We start from the raw sequence: 21,362 nt of genomic DNA, 5'->3' as shown, positions 1-21,362 counted from the left end.
GGAATCGTATCATTAACTGAATGGAGACTATTTCGTAACTAGTGAAGCCTCCTGTTACGCCTGCTTCAATTCTGTCTTCCGAGACGAAAAGTGAATGTAATTTGTCTAATCAGGTTTGTTCGTTATACGGTCCTAATGTACCAGGAGATATTTGCGTCCAGGTAGGTCGGTTTGGTCGATTTTTTATAGGAGATGGAGTAGGGTCAGATTTCCATTTTTCGTAGAGTTCGTAGAGGAGGTTAGGAGTGGTGCCTTCAATTTCTTTAATGTCAGGGAGTGCGTTTTCGATGGCCTCGAGGGGGTTTTATCAGGGGTTTGAACTCTAATGTTGAGTTTTACCGGTTTATCTTCTCGGATTCGGAGGGGATAGATAGGATATCGTGAGAGGGCATCAGCAACAACGTTTTCTTTTCCTTTTTTATATTCTATTTCGAAATCGTACTCTTCAAGCCTCAGATGCCATCTCATGAGTCTTGAAGAGGGATCTTTAACATTCTTAAGCCATACAAGTGCTTGGTGATCGGTTTGTATTATAAATTTCCTGCCCAGTAAATATTGTCTGAGTCGTTTGACGGCCCATACTATTGCTAAGAGTTCTTTCTCGGTAGTGGAATAGTTTTGTTCGGCTTGGTTAAGAGTTCTGGAAATGAAGTTACAGAGGTGATCATGTTGGGATAGTACGGCACCGATACCTTCGTTGCTCGCGTCAGTGGTCAGCGTGAAAGTTTCGTTAAAATCGGGGTATTTGAGAATGGGGGCGGAGCAAAGTCTGTCTTTGAGGGTTTGGAAGGCGACTTGTTGATCATTTGTCCATCGGTACGGTTCGTTTTTCTTGGTCAATGACGTTAATGGTTTTGAAATTTTTGCGAAATTACGTATAAATTTTCTATAGTATCCGCTCAGTCCTAGGAAGGCTTTTATCTGGGTAGGGGTCTTTGGTACGGGGAAATCTTTGATGGCTTGGATCTTTTTTGGGTTAGGTTTAACTCCTTCAGCTGTCACTACGTGGCCAAGATACTCTAATTCGGGCTTAAGGAATTCGCATTTGTCCATTTGTAATTTCAGTCCGGTGTCTCTAAGTCTATGGAAAATGATTGCAAGATTTTTGTTGTGTTCTTCAATTGTTTGTCCGAATATAATTATGTCATCCATATACACAAAGCAATGCTTGTCAACTAATCCGCGAAGGGCAGTATCCATCATTCTTTGGGTGGGTTCGCGGGTGCGTTCTTCAGTCCGAAAGGCATTCGATTATAATGAAAGTGTCCCTCGTTGGTCGAGAACGCGGTATATTTTTTACTATCGGGATGCATGGGGATTTTAGGCTTACCATAATTACGAAGAGCCAAACCGGGACGCAGAAGAGAAAGAGGCTCATTTTCATTTTGCTTTTCGCTTAATTTGTGTTTTTCATATTTGAAATGCAATCAAAATTATTATGAATTGAAAACATATTAATAAATGTGAATATATTTTTTATTAAAAAGAAAAAGAGACAAAGTACAATTAATACAAACAACACAAAAAATTTGCCCGGTTTTATTGTTCACCCACGCTTGCTTTATATTTTTCACTAGAGTGCACTTTCTTCAGAATCGTTTTGTCGTGCTTAATTTTGTCATAAAATTCACTGCATGACATGTTCAAGTTGAGTTTGCACGTAAGCAAGGCTTCCACAACGCATTCTTCCATCCTCCCCCGATCGTCAGACCACATTTTTTTTATCTGTGAAAAAATTCTTTCCACTGGCGCTGAAGTACCGGGTAGACACATAGCAAACTCCACAATTTTTTTTAAATTTGGCACCTCAATATGTTGCTTGTGAAAATGGGTGAATAGCTGGACCCATTTCTCGGAGTAATTAGCTTCATTAGAATTTTGGAAGAAGCTTTTTGCCAATAACACCTCATCAAACAGCTCATCAATCATTATTTGGGTTTTCGATTGAGGTTTTTGCATTTTATTTATATTTTCTGCTGCTTTTTCGATTTCACTCCAGTTGAGCTCATTTTTCAAGCAGATCCACTCAAAATCTTCAGCTCCGTCGAAGCTCTTTTCCCACAATGTTAAATACGATATGCAGCGCTCATAAAAAGCGTGAACGTCACTCATGAAGTTTTCGACATTTATGGACTCTTTCAATTTATTTAAGAGTTGTTTAGCTGCTTGTGGAAGAAATTTGTTTTCCATCCTGTTTTGAAGATTGGTTTTTAACTTTGCCAACTCCATACCTACATCTGTCGCCGTTGAGTTGGTCTTCTCCATAGACTCAATGGTCTTGTTGAATACATTTAACTGTCCGAGCACAAACCAAAAATAAAGTGCTCCAATTTCTGTTGTGAAGAACTGTCGCAATGCGAGCGGACAGTTTACTTGAGCAAGAAAATAAGATTTCAAGCCTTCGTATAGCTGCAGGATCCTTTCCACAGCTGGTAATAAAGACAGAAATCTTGTATTTCCATGTTTCACTAATTTTTTGTACTCGATGTCAGCTGTCTCACAAAACTCTTTTAAGTTTGTGACGCGTACAGTATATATACAAAAATATTTGTATATTTTAACAACGATAGCCTCTATTTCGACAGGCAGACCATCAACTGCATGTTGAATTGTATTGTGAATGATGTGTGCGCTGCAACCAATGCCTTTTATGTTAACGCCGAGACCTTCCTTGAGCCTGGAATAGACGTTGTTGGTGCCCCGCCTGTTTACCCCTCCGAAATTCGTATTACAGTTATCACCACAGAAAGCAGCCACCTTGTTTTCTATTTCGTGTCTTTTGATTATCGACATTATGTGATTTGCCAAGATTTCAGACGTTTCTCCGACGACAGATCGAAAATCGAGTAACTTTACAGATATACCTCTCACAGGTACAAAGTACCTCACAACTATTGGTGCCAATTTAACATCATGTCTGTTTGATGTATTTGTTGAAATGCTCAAAAAATTGCATTCTTTTAGTTCATCGTGTAGTTCATCTCTTGCCATCGGTGCGATCACTCCCGTGATGATCGCTTCGCACTTGGTACGCGCAGACCCGAATTTGGGCTCAAATAGCTTCGATATTAATTTTGAGAAGCAATCAGATGTTTTAAAACTTATATCGTGCATTGCTGTATGGAATGCAAAAGTAGCTTCTTTAGCAGCAATGGAAAGTTCATTTTCTGCGGGTTCGACATTTTTGAAAAACGATGTTATGGTAGATGAGCTTGCAATGACACGTACGCTGGCCTTGTGTTTCGAGCACTTTAGATGATCCTTGATGGCCGCTCTTCCACCGTGTGCTATTGAAAACTCTGATAAACACTGTTGACATTTCACTCTGTCGTTATGACCGCAGAGCTTTTTAAGAAACGGATAGTCATTTTCAAGTTCTTTTGTGAATGTACAATTTCGTTTTGGCATGCTGGGCCAGGAAAAATCGTACGATAAATATCTGTTTCGACGAAAAAAAGTCAATACAATAGACACTAAATACAACACAGGCGGGCGACGACGACGTAAAAAAAAAAAACTGAACGCAACACGGTTTAATAGTGGACACGTGCAGTAGACAAGCTTGCATGTGCACAACTGACTGAGGTAATAAACTTTCACACTCACGCACGCAGTCGGTATCACTCGTTCTCGCTCGCTTTTGTTTCGTCTTTGGCGCGGGTGGCACGGGCGGCGCGGCGGGGCGCGGGGGAACGATTGGTTGGGGTGTCGGTGCTGTTCAAGTTTGACCGGGACGCCGGGACTGGGATCTCAAACCGGGACTATCCCGGTCAAACCGGGACGTATGGTAAGCCTAGGATTTGATGGAATCCGGCTGATAAGTCAAGTGCGGTAAAGAATTTTGCGTTGCCTAAGTGTTGTAAGATCTCGTCAGCGTTGGGAAGGGGGTAAGCATCTTGTTCGGTCTGTTCGTTAAGTCTTCTGAAGTCAATTACAATTCGCCATTTTCTTTTCCCCGATGCGTCGGTTTTCTTGGGTACTACCCATATCGGAGAATTGAAACTGGAGTCTGACGGTTCAATGATTTTTTTGTCGAGCATTTCTTTGATTTGTCTGTCGATTTCTTTACGGTGGCATTCGGGTGGTCGGTAGGATTTGATGTTAATGGGTTTGGGATCTTTAAGGGTTATCTTGTGATCGGTAAGTTGTGTACAGGGTAGAGGGTCAGTTTCCAGGGTAAAAATATCGTTATAACTGGAAACCATCTTTTCAATTGTATCTCTGTATAAAGGATCAATGTGATTTAGGCGTAATTTGTTTATCAGCTCTAGAGCTCTATTAATTGGTTTATCTTGTTCGAATGAAATTTGGTCGGTTGTAGTCAAAGTCTGCTTACCATTGTTGATGAAGAAAACACGATAAGGCTGACTGTCAATAATTTTGATGTTAACGTGGTGTTATTGAGTGTCAAATGATCGTTGGTTATTTGGTATTGGTATTTTTCTAGGAATGCTAGGCCAAATATTCCATTTTCGATTAAGGGAAAATCGTTAGGAACAATGAGGAAAAGGTGTTTAATTTTGAGGAAAGGTATGTAGGTCATGAATTGTATAGCGTGTAGGTTGTTTCCTAGCTTGTGATAAATTTCGTTTCGCTAAGTTTGATTTTGCTAGGAGCGTCTCGTTCCTTTACAAGATTTACTCCTGCTCCGGTATCCAAGAGAAATCTTCGTGGTCTTCCATCGTCGGCTGGTCGGCATACGACATGCTTGAGTCTTCCTGGGGTGTAGTGAATTCTAGTAAACCCTCTTCTTGTTCTGAGGTCAGCGTTTGGATTTCCTCGATGTGGTTCACTGGGGGGGGGGGGGGGGGAATTCCTGTCTATTGACTCCGAAAATTTTTATACCTGAAGCAAACGTCTTTGGTGTGCCCTGGCTTTTTACAGAAATCGCAGGTTAGAGTGCGAGGTCTGTCGTAAGACTCTTTCTTGACGGGAATAGGGTTTTGGTTCCTGGTTATGGGTGTTTTGATAGGGAGTTTGTTAAAGGTAGGGCGGTTGAAATTTCCTCGATGAGTTCTATCACGGTTCCATAGTTCCAAGTCGGTGGCGATTGTTTGCGCTTCATTTAAAGTCTTCGGTTTGGCGGTTATAACTAGAGGCCCGATTTCTTTTTGTAGGTTCATCGTATACGTTCGAATCGACTCTTCTTCTTCTTCTGCTAACGCCACGCGCCGCGCGGTAGCGTTGCTGTGCTTGTTTTGTATCGCGTATTGCAATTCGTTCAAGGTTTGTTGAAAGCGAACACTATATGAGGCAACGGACTCACCGGAATTTTGGTGGATGTTCTGGAGTTTAGTGCGACAGCCACTTGTAGTGACGGGCGTCGATACCTGGGATCGTAGCACTTGGAAGAGTTGCTCGTAATTGTCGATGCGGCCTCGAAGGATTTCTATTGTTCGCACGATATTGAAGGCTTTGATGTATTCTTCTCCTTGTTTATTGTGCAATTTCTCGTTCTGGTCCATTCTAACGGCTAATCGTTCAAGTGCATTCTGCATTTGTTTTTGAGAGTCTTGTAGCCGACGGATTTGCACCAAGATACTTTCTAACGTTTCGGTTAGAGCGTTGGGAGTAGGCGAGCTGGCTCTTGACTGGCTCATCTCGTCTGTTTCCTCGTCTGAACGATATACGGGGCGAGGTTCACGATACGTGGTGAAGGATTTACCTTTGAATTTCGTCCTGCTGTCCAGATCGGATGTGGCTCACGCAGTCCCTGCGTCGGCGTGTCCTCGGATCACACTTGGCCAGTTTCTCCGGTCTTGAATAGCTGGATCCTGGCAGGATCGCCAAATTATGTCACGGGACGCGACACGTAAAAATGAGCTCACGCGGAACTCTAAGCTTTCACTGACTTTTTTTTCTCTACGCTGGAGTGGGGCGCAGTGTGCTCCGTAGCGCACGCGGTAGATCGTTGAACATGGTAATGGTGTGACATAGTGTGTTGGTAACGTTGCGGCTGTCGGTGACGTTGCAGCTGTCGGTAATTGTGTGACTATTGGTAATGATGCGGCTGTCGGTAACATATCGGCGATAATGCGGCTGTCGGTAACATATCGGCGATAATGCGGCTGTCGGTATCATATCGGCGATAATACAGCTGTCGGTAACATATCGGCGATAATGCGGCTGTTGGTAACATATCGGCGATAATGCGGCTGTTGGTAACATATCGGCGATAATGCGGCTGTTGGTAACATATCGGCGATAATGCGGCTGTCGGTAACATGTATAGTGTAGTTGAGTTAAGCAAGTGTGTATGGATTTAAGTGTGTGAATGGGTTATAGATATAGTGTTTCCTTATTCTACGCGATTATAGTACTTAGCCTACGCAATACGTCGGGAGTCGACCGACGTAACAATTTACTGTAATCGAATGCATGGGCGATAAGAACAAAGAAAGGCACAAAAATCGTACATACAGATAAGCTCAAACACGCTCCACGTCAAAGTGTAAACACAGTGACTCGTACACCCCCACCAACCCTTGTCGCGAGAAATGACAAACAAACTCCCGTGTATAAAACCGACGGAGAGCTTCGCAGCAACCACCAGTCGACGACCAATACAGCCACAATGAAGACCGCGACAGTATTCGCAATATTTTCTCTTTTCCAATCAACTAACGCGCTAATAAGGTACGATTGCAATAGCCCTACGTTAAACACGACCACAATTTCGACTATAGATACACCAAAATGTGAATACGCTCATTCAAAGCTGACTACTCCAACTAGTTGAATTCAAAGACGTTCCAGCATTCCAGTGTAAGATAGAAATCGATAGAACACGATTATTATTTATTAAATTAGCTTTGCGAATCATTCGTTGAACTGTGTTCGGACACGGAATTATTTAAATAAAATATTAACGAGGTGTCATTCACACTAGAAAATTAAAACGGCCGTCACGGTTAAATTACTTATTATTTCGGGTCCGAAAAATTAGTAAATATTCTTCAGACGTTCTAAAGTAAAGGTGAGCAGCGTTTTTCTTAAAAATATCACTTACGTACAATACTTCGAACGCGGCTCGAGTCCGTCCCGACCATCTGTCAAAGCCTCGTGCTGCGTATTCTCTCGCGGACTCTCACTCTCGCACCGTCACCTCTCATTGGCCACTGTTTTTCGTTAATAACTCGTAAACACAGCCGCGGATTGCATTTTCGCAAAGGAAAAAGTTACTTGAAATGACCTCAGCTACCCCTCATTTTCGGCTGTTCAAGTAATTGTGGAACACCCTCTATATATTTTTCGGGAAACAGCGTCGCGGGACGTAACAATTTGGTGGCAGCGGTAGGATCGCTAAACCGCTCATGATGCCCGCGAATCCTCCGGCGGTTACTACGCGCTCGCAAACATTCGACCTCAAATCCAAACAATTAACACAAGACGAATTAATCTCGATCCAGAAGAGCCTTGCTAATAAGGAATCCCGCCTTCTAGAACAAGCCCAATAGCTTAGAGAGGGAAAAGGAAAATTTTCAGTCTCAGGTATCCCGGGCTCAATCGGAAATAGATTTAGACCTCGAAGCTATCCACAACGAGAACGCCCAACTACGCGAACAGCTCGAAATTCTAAAGATCGAAGCAACGCGTGTACCAAACCCCCTTTCTTCGGGCACCGCAGACATAACAAATCAGAATACCGGCAATATGCTCGAATCAGAAAATTCCGGCTTAACCTTGAAAGCCGCGGCCGAATCCATACCCACGTTCGACGGATCTCAACCGCCGATCCTTCAATTCACTCGCACGTGCCTCCGGGCCCGAACCTTGATTCATCCACACGCAGAAGGTACTCTCGCGAAGCTAATAGTCAGCAAATTACGCGGACGCGCATATATTGCAATAGAAGATTGGCCTATAGGAACAGTTTCGGGAGTTTGCGACAGATTAAAAAACATTTTCGGATCATGCCACACTGTCGACCACTATCGTGGAGAATTGTCGAATATCTTCATGCATATATTAGACTACATTAGCCGTGTCAAAGACTTGCGCGATGCAATAATCGATTGCAATAGAAGCCGCACCGATATACTCGAAATAGACGATTTCACAAGGGACCGCCTCATCCGAGGGTCCGTTCCCACAATCCGGTCGCAGCTCAGGCCCCTTAGAGATAAACCTCTTCACCGTGTGTATGACGAAGCGATAAGCGTCTTCAAAGAATTAGAGCTCGATAAAGTAAGATATGAGAAACATAACATCTGCGAGGTTCGGTTCTCCGATAACCGAGGCGAAACTCAACGCGACGCCAGACCAACTTCATTCTCCCGAAACCTTTCCGCGTAGCGTATGCGTACTTTACTTAAAGTTCGGCGCAAGGACTAATTATCAGAATATCACGATAGTGTACTCTTCAGTATAGTTATAAGCAGTCAGTGAAAGCTTAGAGTTCCGCGTTAGCTCATTTTTACGTGTCGCGTCCCGTGACATAATTTGGCGATCCTGCCTGTTTCACCAAATCGCCATGAACCCAGCCGATGCAGCAAAAACCGCGTTCTCGACGCCTTACGGACACTATCAGTTCAATCGAATGCTGCTTGGGCTCCGAAATGCACCGGCCACTTTCCAACGGTTAATGGACTCGATCCTCTCGGGTCTGCAGGACTCCGAGCTCTTCGTTTATCTTGACGATGTCGTAATATATTCTAGAAGCCTCTCTGAACACCGGGCGAAATTCCGGAAACTAGCGGAGCGATTACGGGCCGCGAATCTAAAATTACAACCCGCAAAATGCGGATTCCTACACAAAGAAGTGGCCTACCTTGGCCACGTAATAACCAAAGATGGTGTAAAACCATCTCCGGACAAAACCCGGGCGGTAGCGGATTTTCCACGTCCTAAAACCGCGAAGAACGTCCGCGAATTCCTCGGTCTCGCGGGCTATTACCGACGATTCATAGACAAGTTTTCAAAAATCTCCAAACCGCTAACCTCACTGCTAAAAAGAGACTCTAGATTCGAATGGGGCGCGTCACAAGATCTCGCATTCACGACCCTAAAGGAGATTTTGACAACCGAACCCCTTCTACAATACCCGGATTTCGACCGGGAATTCAGTGTCACAACGGACGCTTCCGGATTCGCGATTGGGGGCGTTTTGAGCCAGGGTGAGCCCGGTAAAGACAAACCGATCGCGTATGCGTCGTGTCTGCTTCAAGGAGCAGAGCTTAATTATTCAACAATTGAGAAAGAGTGTTTGGCTATCGTCTACTGTGTTCAGCATTTCCGTCCTTACATCTACGGCCGGCGTTTCGAACTAATTACACACCATCGTCCTCTCGTCTGGGTCAATTCAGTAAAAGACCCTACCTCCAGACTCCTGCGGTGGCGACTCAAGCTCGCAGAGTACGAGTATCAAATCATCTACAAGACGGGAAAATCGAATTCGAACGCAGACGCTCTTTCACGCAACCCCGTCCCGCTCCATCCCCTCTCTTCCGATTCCTCGGATTCCACTCTATTCGACGCCGTACGCCGAAATCCCCTGACTGACGGAACAGACACCAACTAAATCAAAAATCACAGTACGCAACCATCCACCTCCTCCCTCCCCCCTTCGATACCATCGCCACTTTCGCCCAACCAACACATATCCTTCTCTGACGAAGACGCACGGTTACCTTTGGAAACCACCCATCCTCCCGAAACTACCTCGTCCGACGAAGAGGAGATCGTCGAAAATCCGAACACACCCTTTTCATCGCGACGTCGGACACTTATACATATTCGAGATCGACTAACGATGCGAAACGACAATTTAGTTGGTTTCGTTACGCTCGACGGACAGCCACTCGACATAGGAACCGCAGAATTAAAAGCGGCCGACAAACTACCGACAATAAACGACGGAACAATAGGACGCGGACGAATTTCATATCTGGGTCAGAAACGACTAATTCTGCTCCCTCTCAAACCAACTCTTAACCACGCGACAACCAGCGACGATCTAATAGAATGTCTACGTTCATTACTCGACATAACGACAGAACTCCAACTCGACACATTCAGCATTTCCAAGACAGATCTTGACCACGTTCAGTGGAGCGCGATACAAAGGACCATTCTAGAATTATTCAGTCAAACGCAAACTCAAATCTTCATTTGTTCAGACGAAATTATAACACCAGACAACGCTTCGCGACAGGACTTAATAATAGAAAATCACAGGTCGGCTTTTGCCGGACACAAAGGAGTCACCAAAACATATCGCCGAATTAGGGAAAAATATTTTTGGCCTACCTTGAAACGCGAAGTCGAAGAATACGTAAGGAATTGTCTGGAATGCCAAACTAAGAAACTAACACGCGTAAAAACTAGACAGCCAATGACGCTGACAGACACACCTGGACAGGCTTTCGATGAAGTGTCCCTAGACATCGTCGGTCCTCTTCCTACCTCCGGTCATACATATATCCTTACGGGACAGGACCTCTTAACAAAATATTCCATCACCGTCCCACTAAAAAACGCCACAGCAATCGATACAGCCAATGCTCTTATAGAACATCCTATTTGCCGTTCGGGGCCCCTAAGGCCATTCTCACCGACCAAGGCTCTAACTTCATGAGTAAGCTAATGAAAGCAATTGCCAAAAGATTTAAAATATCACAATTTTACACGACTGCGTTCCGACCGCAGGAGTAACGGCTCCTTGGAGAGATCGCATCACGTGTTAACCGAGTATCTAAAGCAATTCATCAGCAAAAATAATTGGGATGAGTGGCTCGCCTGCGCCATGCTCAGCTATAACACGAGCGTTCACGAGGGCACGTTATTTACACCCCACGAGCTGGTTTTCGGTAAATTAGCCAGGCTCCCCTCGGCCGATTCGCGTTTCACGACTTCCGACGAATCATATTCCGACTATCTGCAGAACCTCCAGGAAAAGTTATCGGGTACAATTAATCAGGCGCGCCAAAATCTCGACGGAGCGAAGGCGCGTTCTAAGAAGTATTACAACCGTAAGATAAACGCGCAGACATTCGCCACCGGGGATCGAGTATACATTCTCAAGGAGCCCCGGAAAGGGAAATTCGACTCCGAATACCACGGTCCATACGAGGTGGTCGGGGTGTTATCAGAAACCAACGTTCAACTTAAGATAAAGGGTAGGATAAAAACCGTCCATATCAACAAATTAAAACACGCACCACCGTCAGCTCATATCGCGCTCACATCCGCAATCCCCTCCACAATCGACCCTCCCCGCCAAAGAGATTTATATCCGTAGCCGAGGCTAGAGATCAGTCAAGCTCAGACAACCTCAGAGAAATGTACGCTGCGCAAGCTTTCGCGTTAGTCGCGGTTATACGTGTTGCGTCCGCCATTATCGGCTACGATTGCGGGGGCAGCTCTGCCAATGTAACCACATTTTCCACCGTCGACCCACCAACCTGTGCTATGGAGAGCGTCAACCCGTCCAACGAGGAGGCACATATCCAGCTTCTGCAGCTAGCGGACTTTGACGCAGCGCCCGTCGTTCAGTGCCGGATCGAGATTGATCGAACAGTGTTTTACTGCGGTATGAGTTCACACGTATCAATAGTTCAGAACGGTCGCCAACAATATTTGCAATATATATCCCGCGATGCGTGCGAAGTTCTTCTCACCACCGGAATTATGTCAATTCCACCTACGATTCAAATTTCCGGCCTTCAACCAAATTCCAGCTCAACCCGCAGCCTGACCCTCGCTGGCACCGTGGGCCCTGATGGTTCGTGCCAGGGTTCCACGTATAGCGACCCTTTCGGCACCTGGTCTCAGGTGGTAGTGCAAGCAATAGCTAAGATCACACTGAAAACCTTTAGTGCACCTGTCAAAATTAACACTCAGGAAATCCTCCTTCCATCTGGCCAAAGGTGTCCTTTAAACAAAGAGTTTTGTTTAGATACAGAGGACGGCCACACGTACTGGCGAAGCCTTCCCTCGGATCAGTGCGGAGTAAATCAATACGATGTACTTTACGAAGGAAAAGCCACCCGAACCTTTAACCCAGGTTCCTCCCCCGTCATGTACACCGTTGCCACGCAAGACATAGCATTTGCACTCACTAGCACGGCCAAAACAAATATTTGCGGGTATACACTTATCCGTACGGAACACCCGAAATTGTTCATTTTGGATACAAATAAGGAAGGAAAATTCAAATCAAAATCTCCCACTCCCACCAACAACTTAGACATTTTTACCTACGTTAACGCAAAGTTCGTGTACGTAGAGAAACACCTAAAGTCACAGATAGTATCACTCTATCGAAATATCGTTACACAACGCTGCAGGCTCGACCAACAGGTTCTTCGGAACGCACTAACGCTCGCGCGAGTTGCGCCAGCGGAGGTGGCTTACGCGATCACGCAAGAGGCCGGCTATATCGCCACCCAGGCCGGAGAAGCCATTCACATCGTGAAGTGCATCCCAGTTTCTGTCAGCCTCCGCAAGACGGAGGATTGCTTTAACGACCTCCCCGTAACATACAATAATCAATCTTACTTCTTATCTCCACGCACGCACGTCTTAATTAAAACCAGTACCCAAAGGGACTGTAGTGAACTCATCCCTGCACTCTTCAAGCTGCAAGGGTCATGGTACCAAATAAACCCACGACCCACAGAAGTCCGCAGCATTCCACCACTAAAACCCATTACACAAATCACATGGAAGTACGTGAGCCCTTCAAAACTCGCGAACGGGGGAATATATTCCCAGGAGGATTTAAATCAGCTAAGAGAACACATCATGTTCCCAATAGAAAGGTCCTCAATTATCGATTCCTTGACTCAAGGAGCCTCAGGCCGCTCATTCATTCGCGATACAGTCCAAATTAGTAAGCTCTTAGACGAGCAAACGCTCGAGAAAATCGCACTTTCCACCAGTAAACGCTTGTGGAGCGGTTTCCTGCAATTCGGATCAATATCCGCGGGCATTCTCGGAGTATACATCCTGTTTCGCACAATAAAATTAACGATCAATATGGTACTGAATGGCGTCGAGCTGTACGCCGCGTTCGGTTGGAGCTTCCGCCTGATAGCCGCGGCTTGGAACTCAGCCACACGCCTCTGCCTCCACCTCCAGAAGGACGTCAACACCGGCAGGGACAGCCAGGAGTGCATCGAACAAGGAACACCACTGAAGCAACAAGAAAAGCCCAAGCCCTCCCAAATTACCTTTAACCGAGAGCCAGCCCCGGCCGATATTGGCAGAAATTACGAACCCTCAGACGACGATTACGACACCGTCTTAAATACCCGAATAACGCCGTCGGTCCCCAATCGCGGACATACCCCGAGATTCTTATAACTGTACTCAATTTTTTTCCCTACAGGAAAATTATTTTTACTTAAAAACACCTCCCTCCCGCGGAAGGGAGGTGTTACGTCGGTCGACTCCCGACGTATTGCGTAGGCTAAGTACTATAATCGCGTAGAATAAGGAAACAGTATATCTATAACCCATTCACACACTTAAATCCATACACACTTGCTTAACTCAACTACACTATACATGTTACCAACAGCCGCACTATCGCCGATATGTTACCGACAGCCGCACTATCGCCGATATGTTACCGACAGCCGCATTATCGCCGATATGTTACCGACAGCCGCATTATCGCCGATATGTTACCGACAGCCGCATCATTACCAACAGTCACACAATTACCGACAGCTGCAACGTTACCGACGTTACCGACAGCTGCAACGTTACCAACACACTATGTCACACCATTACCATGTTCACCGATCTACCGCGTGCGCTGCGGAGCACACTGCGCCCCACTCCAGCGTACACCCACTCCTCGCAGCATCCACAGTCGCCGAAGGAGCCTCAGAGCGCTCCTCGACTCTTCACTCGCGTTCCAGCACTTGACTTTACCAGACGTACTTTACTAACTCGGCTCGTCTCTCTCCTTACCAGTTCATTGTTACTATTTCGCCGAGTTCCGTTTCAATTCCAATTCCATTAAGTCAAGCGAGTCACATTCTAGATCTATATAAGTAATATTAAACCCGCGTTAGTTTAATTAGTTATTGTACTTAGGAAGTTTAAAGAATATATACGTATTTGAATTATCAGTATTCTCGAGTCAAATCTTTATTAAACCTAAAGTCAGTGAATAAAGCAACGAGCAGCCGGTTCCTGACGACACAAACAGCAGAACAGCCAGTTCCTGCCAATCTAGCCGAATCGAGTAGCCCAGTTCCTGCCAATCAACGCCGTGCAGTCGTAGCGGCAACCACTGTACCGAACATTCGTACCAACTAAGCCAATTCTCTCCGAACGGTGAGTCCTTTCATATATTGCACGCTTATTCAAAATGTACGCGAGTTCCCGATCAGACGCGGACGCAGGCAACGCGTGGATCAAATTTGACAAAGAGTCTAGTCCTTTTATCGCGGGTCGACATATCGTGCTCTTCCTCGCGTGGGACGTGACAAAATGGTCCGACGTTTGGTCATTGGGGGTGTTCGGATAAATAATTGTTGCGTGCGGTGTAACTACTAACTTCATTAGACAAATCGCGCAGAGTCACTTCGGGCAGCGTATCGTCGTAGTAAGAGTAACGGCGTTGCGTGTACCATAAGCTTACAAGTTTTTTTCCGTCCGAGATATATCAGGGCGAGCGTCTAACTACCGCTCTTTTTATACTAGTATGTTTGCCCCAGGCAAGGTTATGTCAAGACACCTCTAGACCCGCGAATAGGTTTTCCCAATCAGCGTTGTCCATTTCCTTCTCACCGCCTTGTCCCTTACGCCCTGAACGCGTCTTGTTTTGGGACCGCGTGGTGATCGGAGTGGGTGCGTTTTTTGTGATATAACGGCCGGGGTTTTCCTCAGGGCTGTTGCGCTCGGATGTCCGGCGTTCGGGTCCGTTTTGCGTGCCCTTCGGAATTTCCGGTTATTTATGACGGTCTCGTTGACTATCGAGAATTAGGTAAAAACCTCTACTGACTAGCCTTTTCGAAGGAGAGTTATAAATACGCTAGTCGTTTGCACGAGAAATAAATCTTTTTTATGTGCGCCGACTGGTCGCTACAATTATAATTAAGATAGTTTGTTATATCTAAGTCTAAAATATACGTCAACATAGAGTTTAAAGTTTAATGAGTTAAATCGATATCATAAAAGGTTGATAAGATAATACTATAAATTAACCCATGCGATATGATGTATTGAGACTGTAAAACCAAAAAATATTTATATAACTATCCCTATAAATATAGTTTATGTAATCAATTTCGAATTCTAAAAATTTTACTAAAAAAAAATGTTCCATTTTTAAAAAATACACTCATAGGTCAATTAAAAATTGTATTATAAGGAGGAATGTTGATTAAAATATGGCACTAAACGTGTCTTTATTACGAAGATGGACTCTGCATATAATACTCAATATACAAGCTCCTATACCTCTTTGGATTTTTTAAAAATTGCTTGATAAAATAAATTACACACGAATTACACTCTATTTATAAAATCAACATAGTATCTTAATGGAATTTTTATTTTTTAAAAAAGATGATATTGTATTGAGTTATTTAACTTGAAAATAAAAACAATTTTATTTTAAAATACAGCGGTATAAAATTGAGGCTCTGAATGATGGCCAAATTGAGGAAAGCAAAAAAATAAAGAATTCTTATAAAGTTTCTGATTAGAAAGATTATAAACTGTCACAAGACGCATACAATTGAAAGTAAGATCCTGTACAAGAATGTTGAAAAAGCCAATTATAATAAATCTGCATCTATTTAAAGATCTTTAAGCCTTTAATCAGAGTACTAAATTTGTAAATCATTTTTATCTATACTGAAAAAAACGTATCTTAACTTGTCTGTTTTTATGTTTTATCATGGCATTAAACTGTTAAACAATCTGTTTTGAAATATATCGACTAAAGTATTCAAAATTTTAACAATAAATTTTTTTTACATGAAAAAATATACATGTAAGACGATGCTTTTTTCCGAATTGTAGATATAATTCTAATTCCCCCGGGTTGAGAGGGCGGCGGCCTCGCTCGGCCGCCTGTTACCCAATCTCGGGGGACCGGATAACATGGTGCGTCGCCTATACCTAGGCGTGGTGCGGTCCATGGCCTTGTACGGCGCCCCGATCTGGGCGCCGTCCGCGAGGGCAAGCCGGCGCATCACTTTGTTGTTGCGCCGGCTTCAGAGACAAATGGCCCTTCGTCTCATACGAGGTTACCGCACCACGTCTACCGTGGCGGCGCTTGCTCTGGCGGGAGAAATTCCCTTCGAGCTGCAGGCGGCGATGCGCGCCTATGTTTATAGGCGCATATGCGTCGCTGGCCGGGCTCGGGGGGACCCGCCGGAGCAGGAGGCGGTCCAGTGCTTCGAGCTCCAGGCTCGGGGACTTGCGCTCGCCAGATGGCATGCGGAGCTTTGTTCCCATGCCGGCGAGCGCGTCCCTGAGGCTCTCCTGCCGCACTTCACCTCGTGGCGGGAGAGGCGGTTTGGCAGGCTCACCTACCGTGCGACGCAGGTGTTCACCGGGCATGGCTACTTCGGTGTGTACCTGTGTCGCATCGGTCGGGAAGCGACGACGGTGTGCCACCACTGTGGCGCGGAGGAGGACTCGGCGCAGCATACACTGGAGGTATGCCCCGCCTTTTCAGTGCTGCGCCGAGTCCTAAGACGGGAAGTTGGTCGCGACCTCGCTCTCTCCAGCTTAGTTGGGGCCATGCTGGAGAGCCCAAGAAAATGGGCGGCAGCCATCGCCTTCTGCGAAGAGGTGATGCTGCAGAAGGAGGCTGCCGAGCGGGGTCGCCGTGAGCGGGGGGTGCGGCGTGTGCGCCCACGCCTAGAGCCCCCCTCCCCGAGCAGATGAGAATAGGCGGGCGGCGGGTGTACCAGATTACTGGTTTAATTGCCCGCCGCCCGCCAACCCCCCCCCCCCCAACTGAAGCTGTCCTCCCCATAGTGGGAGTGACGAGGCGGTGTGGGGTGCGGTCCCCCGCACCGCCGAAGCAAGATGATTCATGGGGGGAGTATAAATCTCCCGCCCGGGACGCGGCCGGCCATCGCCATTCCATCCTGGTGGCCGGCCAGGCGAGGGGGAGCCGCGGTTGTGTTCTGTAAGAGTTCCCGTGGCTCCCCCGCTACTCGCCACCGCCCTAGGCCGCCGTGGGGGTTTTAGCGGGTCAAAACCCGCACTACCCCCGCCCCGCCCCTCGGGCGGGACGGGGGTGTCTGACCAGCAGATTTCCCCCACGTTAAACAAAAAAAAAAAAAAAATAGATATAATTCTAATCCAAATAATTTTTTAAAAATTGCTTCTATATTATATCACACTATAAATATTAAAAAATGAAGCACTTAATTTATTTTTCTTGGATTGTTTTTGCTTTAAGATTACTTCTATGAACTTTTGTTTCCTTTAATTAAAAGAGAATGTAAATGACGAGTTGGATATTGATTTTAACGATATAAAACATATTCATGTTAGATGCTACTCATTTTTTTATGTTTTAAATAATTCATACAATATTAAATGCTATTTTGTTTAAAATTGTAAATAAAAGTCTTTAAAAGCGCAGTATAATTAATTATACAGTGGTTTTAAAGCTTATAAATCATATATAATCATGGTTTATTTATATTTCATATATAAATCCTCATTAAACTACTCAACTGCTAAATATTGTTTAAATAAAGAGTACTTCATTAATAATAAATAATTATTTATTATTATTGATTATAATTGCACTTGAGTACAAGAGTTAAGGTAGTATTGAGACAAAAAGATGATATTTTTCCTCCCTTTTTACTACTAAAATAATCTCTTAAAATTCTTTGTAACAAATAAATCAAATTTTTTTCTTTTATATAAATTAATATAGTATATTCATAAAACAGCACATTCTCTGATATTTAATTTTTTTAAATTTATGCCAAATATTTTGTAATAAAATTTTATAAACAAAAACAATCAAAATATTTCAAAACTATCAATACATTCATTATTTTCTACTTATTTCATCAAAATTCATGATCAAATCATCTATCAAGTAATATATTTCTTATAAACAATTCTCTGCGACGATTATAAATCCTTCTTTTCTTAACATCATTTCTACCCATCCCCTAAAAATGTCAAATCAAAAAATAGACTACAGATACAAATTGATAGTGATAGGAGAAAGTAACGTAGGAAAAACATTTCTTTTACGCAGATATAAACTAGACGAGTTTCACACAGATGTAATGAATACAATTGGTGTGGATACTGTAGTACGTAATTTAGTGGGTACGCGTTTGGTACGAGGAGTGTTAGGCTTAGGAGACCGTAGTTTTCAGACATTGTATTGAAAGAGAAACGTTGGTGAAAGCCGGGTCAGATGAAAAAAACCCTTGGCGACGGAGAGCCGGCGGATGCGATTGTCACGTTTTTGGAAAAGGCAGACAGTGTGTCAAAGGAGTGTGTTGGGAGTGGACAGAATGTGTTCGAGAGTCGTCGAGTGAGGAGCGTTGCGAGTTGTAGAATTAAGTGAAATAGTTGTAATCCTAGTTGTAGATACAGTACGCGATATTTCCTGTTTTCATCACGTTTAGTTCTTTCCTAATCAATACATATTCTATATTGTTTAAATATTGAACAATTTCTACAATACTATGTCCAAGAAGCTGGTTATTGATTCTAAGGTTATTATGCTAAATATGTGGGACACAGCTGGATAAGAAAGGTTCAGATCTATAACAAAAAATTATTATAGTAACATTGATGGTGTTTTGTTAGCTTTTTATCTTACTGATGAGCGCACATTTACTTTTATCGATAAATGATAAAACAGCTTACAAGAAGAATCTCCTAATACACCTCTCTTTCTTGTGGGAAACAAATCTGATCAAATACCAAATATTGAAAAACACATCAAATGGGAACGGAATTTCATGCCACTAGTGCAAAAGAAAATGTGGGTGTTAGTGCTATTTTTTAGGATATGGCTGTAAAGTTAACTAAGACTACTCGTAAAGAGCCAGTTGAAAACGTTTCTAGTAGAGTTAGGATTAAGGTGGCGGGAGACTGCACACTATGACGACCCACACATAGAAGAAAATCCATATACGTATATTAGTTTTAGAGGTTTCTATCAAGTAAAACTGACGCTTTAATATCGAAATGTGCAGTTCGTAAGTGGAACATTTAGATTCCCAAAAGACTAAACTGGGGTCCTTCGGATGTAGAAATGTCCGTTTTGCAGTTATTGCGGAGATATTTGCAATATTCGGCCAGAGTGGTGACAATTCACGAAAAAGACGACACAAGATGGCCGCCGCTAACAGTTTTTCGTAAATATCGAGAGATATAGAGCTCGAATCGAAAATTCGCATCCGAAGACCCCGAGATAAGGCATATACAAAGGCAGTGGACTGTATTTTCAGTAGATTACTTAGTTAATTAAGACACACGATTACTTGATGTGAATTGTGTATCGGGAACACCATCTCGAGCTTCCGACATTCTTCACTACTAGCGTCACAGTTCTCTTCCAAGCAAAAGATGCACCACAGCGAGCTTGCCGGTAACTATAGTTACTTACAGTCGATAATACAGATCGACAAATTACATAGTTTTACACTTCCATCCAAAATATTTTGAATCAAAAGACGACTAAACATGGTTGCCACATTTCATTCCTCGCCGCAATGTTGCCATGTCGTCAAAACTGTTTCACAAACTGAGTTTCATGAAACTGATTCCTGCTTCATGAGCCCGTTCTGCCGCGTGCTAGGTTACTAGACCAGGGGAATGTGGCGTGCGGGGCAGTCCCCATACTCGTAGCAGTTGCAGCAAGAACGCTCGTCGAATACTGTAAATATCTGAACTATAATAAAGAAATGGACATTTCTACAACCGAAGCCCCCCAGCTTAGACTTTTCTGAATCGAAATATCCAACTCCGGAACTGCTCACTCGAATATTGACACGTCCATTTTACTTGATGCGAACAGTTGTCACGAAGATATTCTGCCGCGCGCTAGGTTACTAGACCAGGGGAAGGTGGCGTGCGGGGCAGTCGTGAGCGGCGCGGCAGTTGCAGCAAGAACGCTCGACGAATATTGTAAATATCTCAACAATAATAAAGAAATGGACATTTCTACATCCGAAGCACCCCAGCTTAGACTTTTCTGAATCGAAATATCCAACTCCCGAACTGCTCACTCGAATATTGGCACGTCCATCTTACTTGATACGAACAGTTGTCACGAAGATATTCTGCCGCGCGCTAGGTTACTAGACCAGGGGAAGGTGGCGTGCGGGGCAGTCCCCATACTCGTAGCAGTTGCAGCAAGAACGCTCGTCGAATATTGTAAATATCTCAACAATAATAAAGAAATGGACATTTCTACAACCGAAGCCCCCCAGCTTAGACTTTTCTGAATCGAAATATCCAACTCCCGAACTGCTCACTCGAATATTGACACGTCCATATTACTTGATGCGAACAGTTGTCACGAAGATATTCTGCCGCGCGCTAGGTTACTAGACCAGGGGAAGGTGGCGTGCGGGGCAGTCCCCATACTCGTAGCAGTTGTAGCAAGAACGCTCGACGAATATTGTAAATATCTCAACAATAATAAAGAAATGGACATTTCTACATCCGAAGCCCCCCAGCTTAGACTTTTCTGATGTATGGCCATGTATGGCCCCCAGAAGAGGGGGGAAAAAAGGAAAGGGAGAGGAGGAAGAGGAGGAAGAGGAGGAAGAGGAGGAAGAGGAGGAAGAGGAGGCAGAGGAGGGGGGGTAGGGGGTAACTCCAAATTTATACTTAATTTTTATTAAAATCGTTTTCATCATTTGTGTTCATTTTATTTACCAATTGCCCCATCGTCATCACTTTTTTCCTGATGTCCTATAATTATTCATCCTTACGTTTTTATATAAACGTAGTATATAAAGTACATGTCATTAAATTATTATTATTATAAAAAAATCCATTATTATTTTAATATATATTATTACTCACCTACCCGATTACTCGACGAGCGTTCTTGCTGCAACTGCCGCGCCGCTCACGACTGCCCCGCACGCCACCTTCCCCTGGTCTAGTAACCTAGCGCGCGGCAGAATATCTTCGTGACAACTGTTCGCATCAAGTAAGATGGACGTGTCAATATTCGAGTGAGCAGTTCGGGAGTTGGATATTTCGATTCAGAAAAGTCTAAGCTGGGGTGCTTCGGATGTAGAAATGTCCATTTCTTTATTATTGTTGAGATATTTACAATATTTGTCGAGCGTTCTTGCTGCAACTGCTACGAGTATGGGGACTGCCCCGCACGCCACCTTCCCCTGGTCTAGTAACCTAGCGCGCGGCAGAATATCTTCGTGACA

General features: G+C 44.2%; 1 protein-coding gene across 1 annotated transcript; it reads left to right on the top strand.

The window, feature by feature from the left end:
- Positions 1-18,119: 18,119 nt before the first annotated feature.
- On the top strand, positions 18,120-18,812 carry LOC143262299 (uncharacterized). Its single transcript, XM_076528183.1, is given in 3 exon segments — positions 18,120-18,315; positions 18,432-18,487; positions 18,672-18,812. Coding segments are annotated over 3 exon segments (393 nt in total).
- The last annotated feature ends 2,550 nt before the right edge of the window (positions 18,813-21,362 follow it).

The sequence above is a fragment of the Megalopta genalis genome, unplaced genomic scaffold (assembly GCF_051020955.1).
Source record: "Megalopta genalis isolate 19385.01 unplaced genomic scaffold, iyMegGena1_principal scaffold0109, whole genome shotgun sequence".
In the NCBI taxonomy this organism is placed as follows: domain Eukaryota; kingdom Metazoa; phylum Arthropoda; class Insecta; order Hymenoptera; family Halictidae; genus Megalopta; species Megalopta genalis.
Note: the sequence above shows the minus strand (reverse complement) of the source record. Positions and strands in the feature narration are given on the sequence as shown.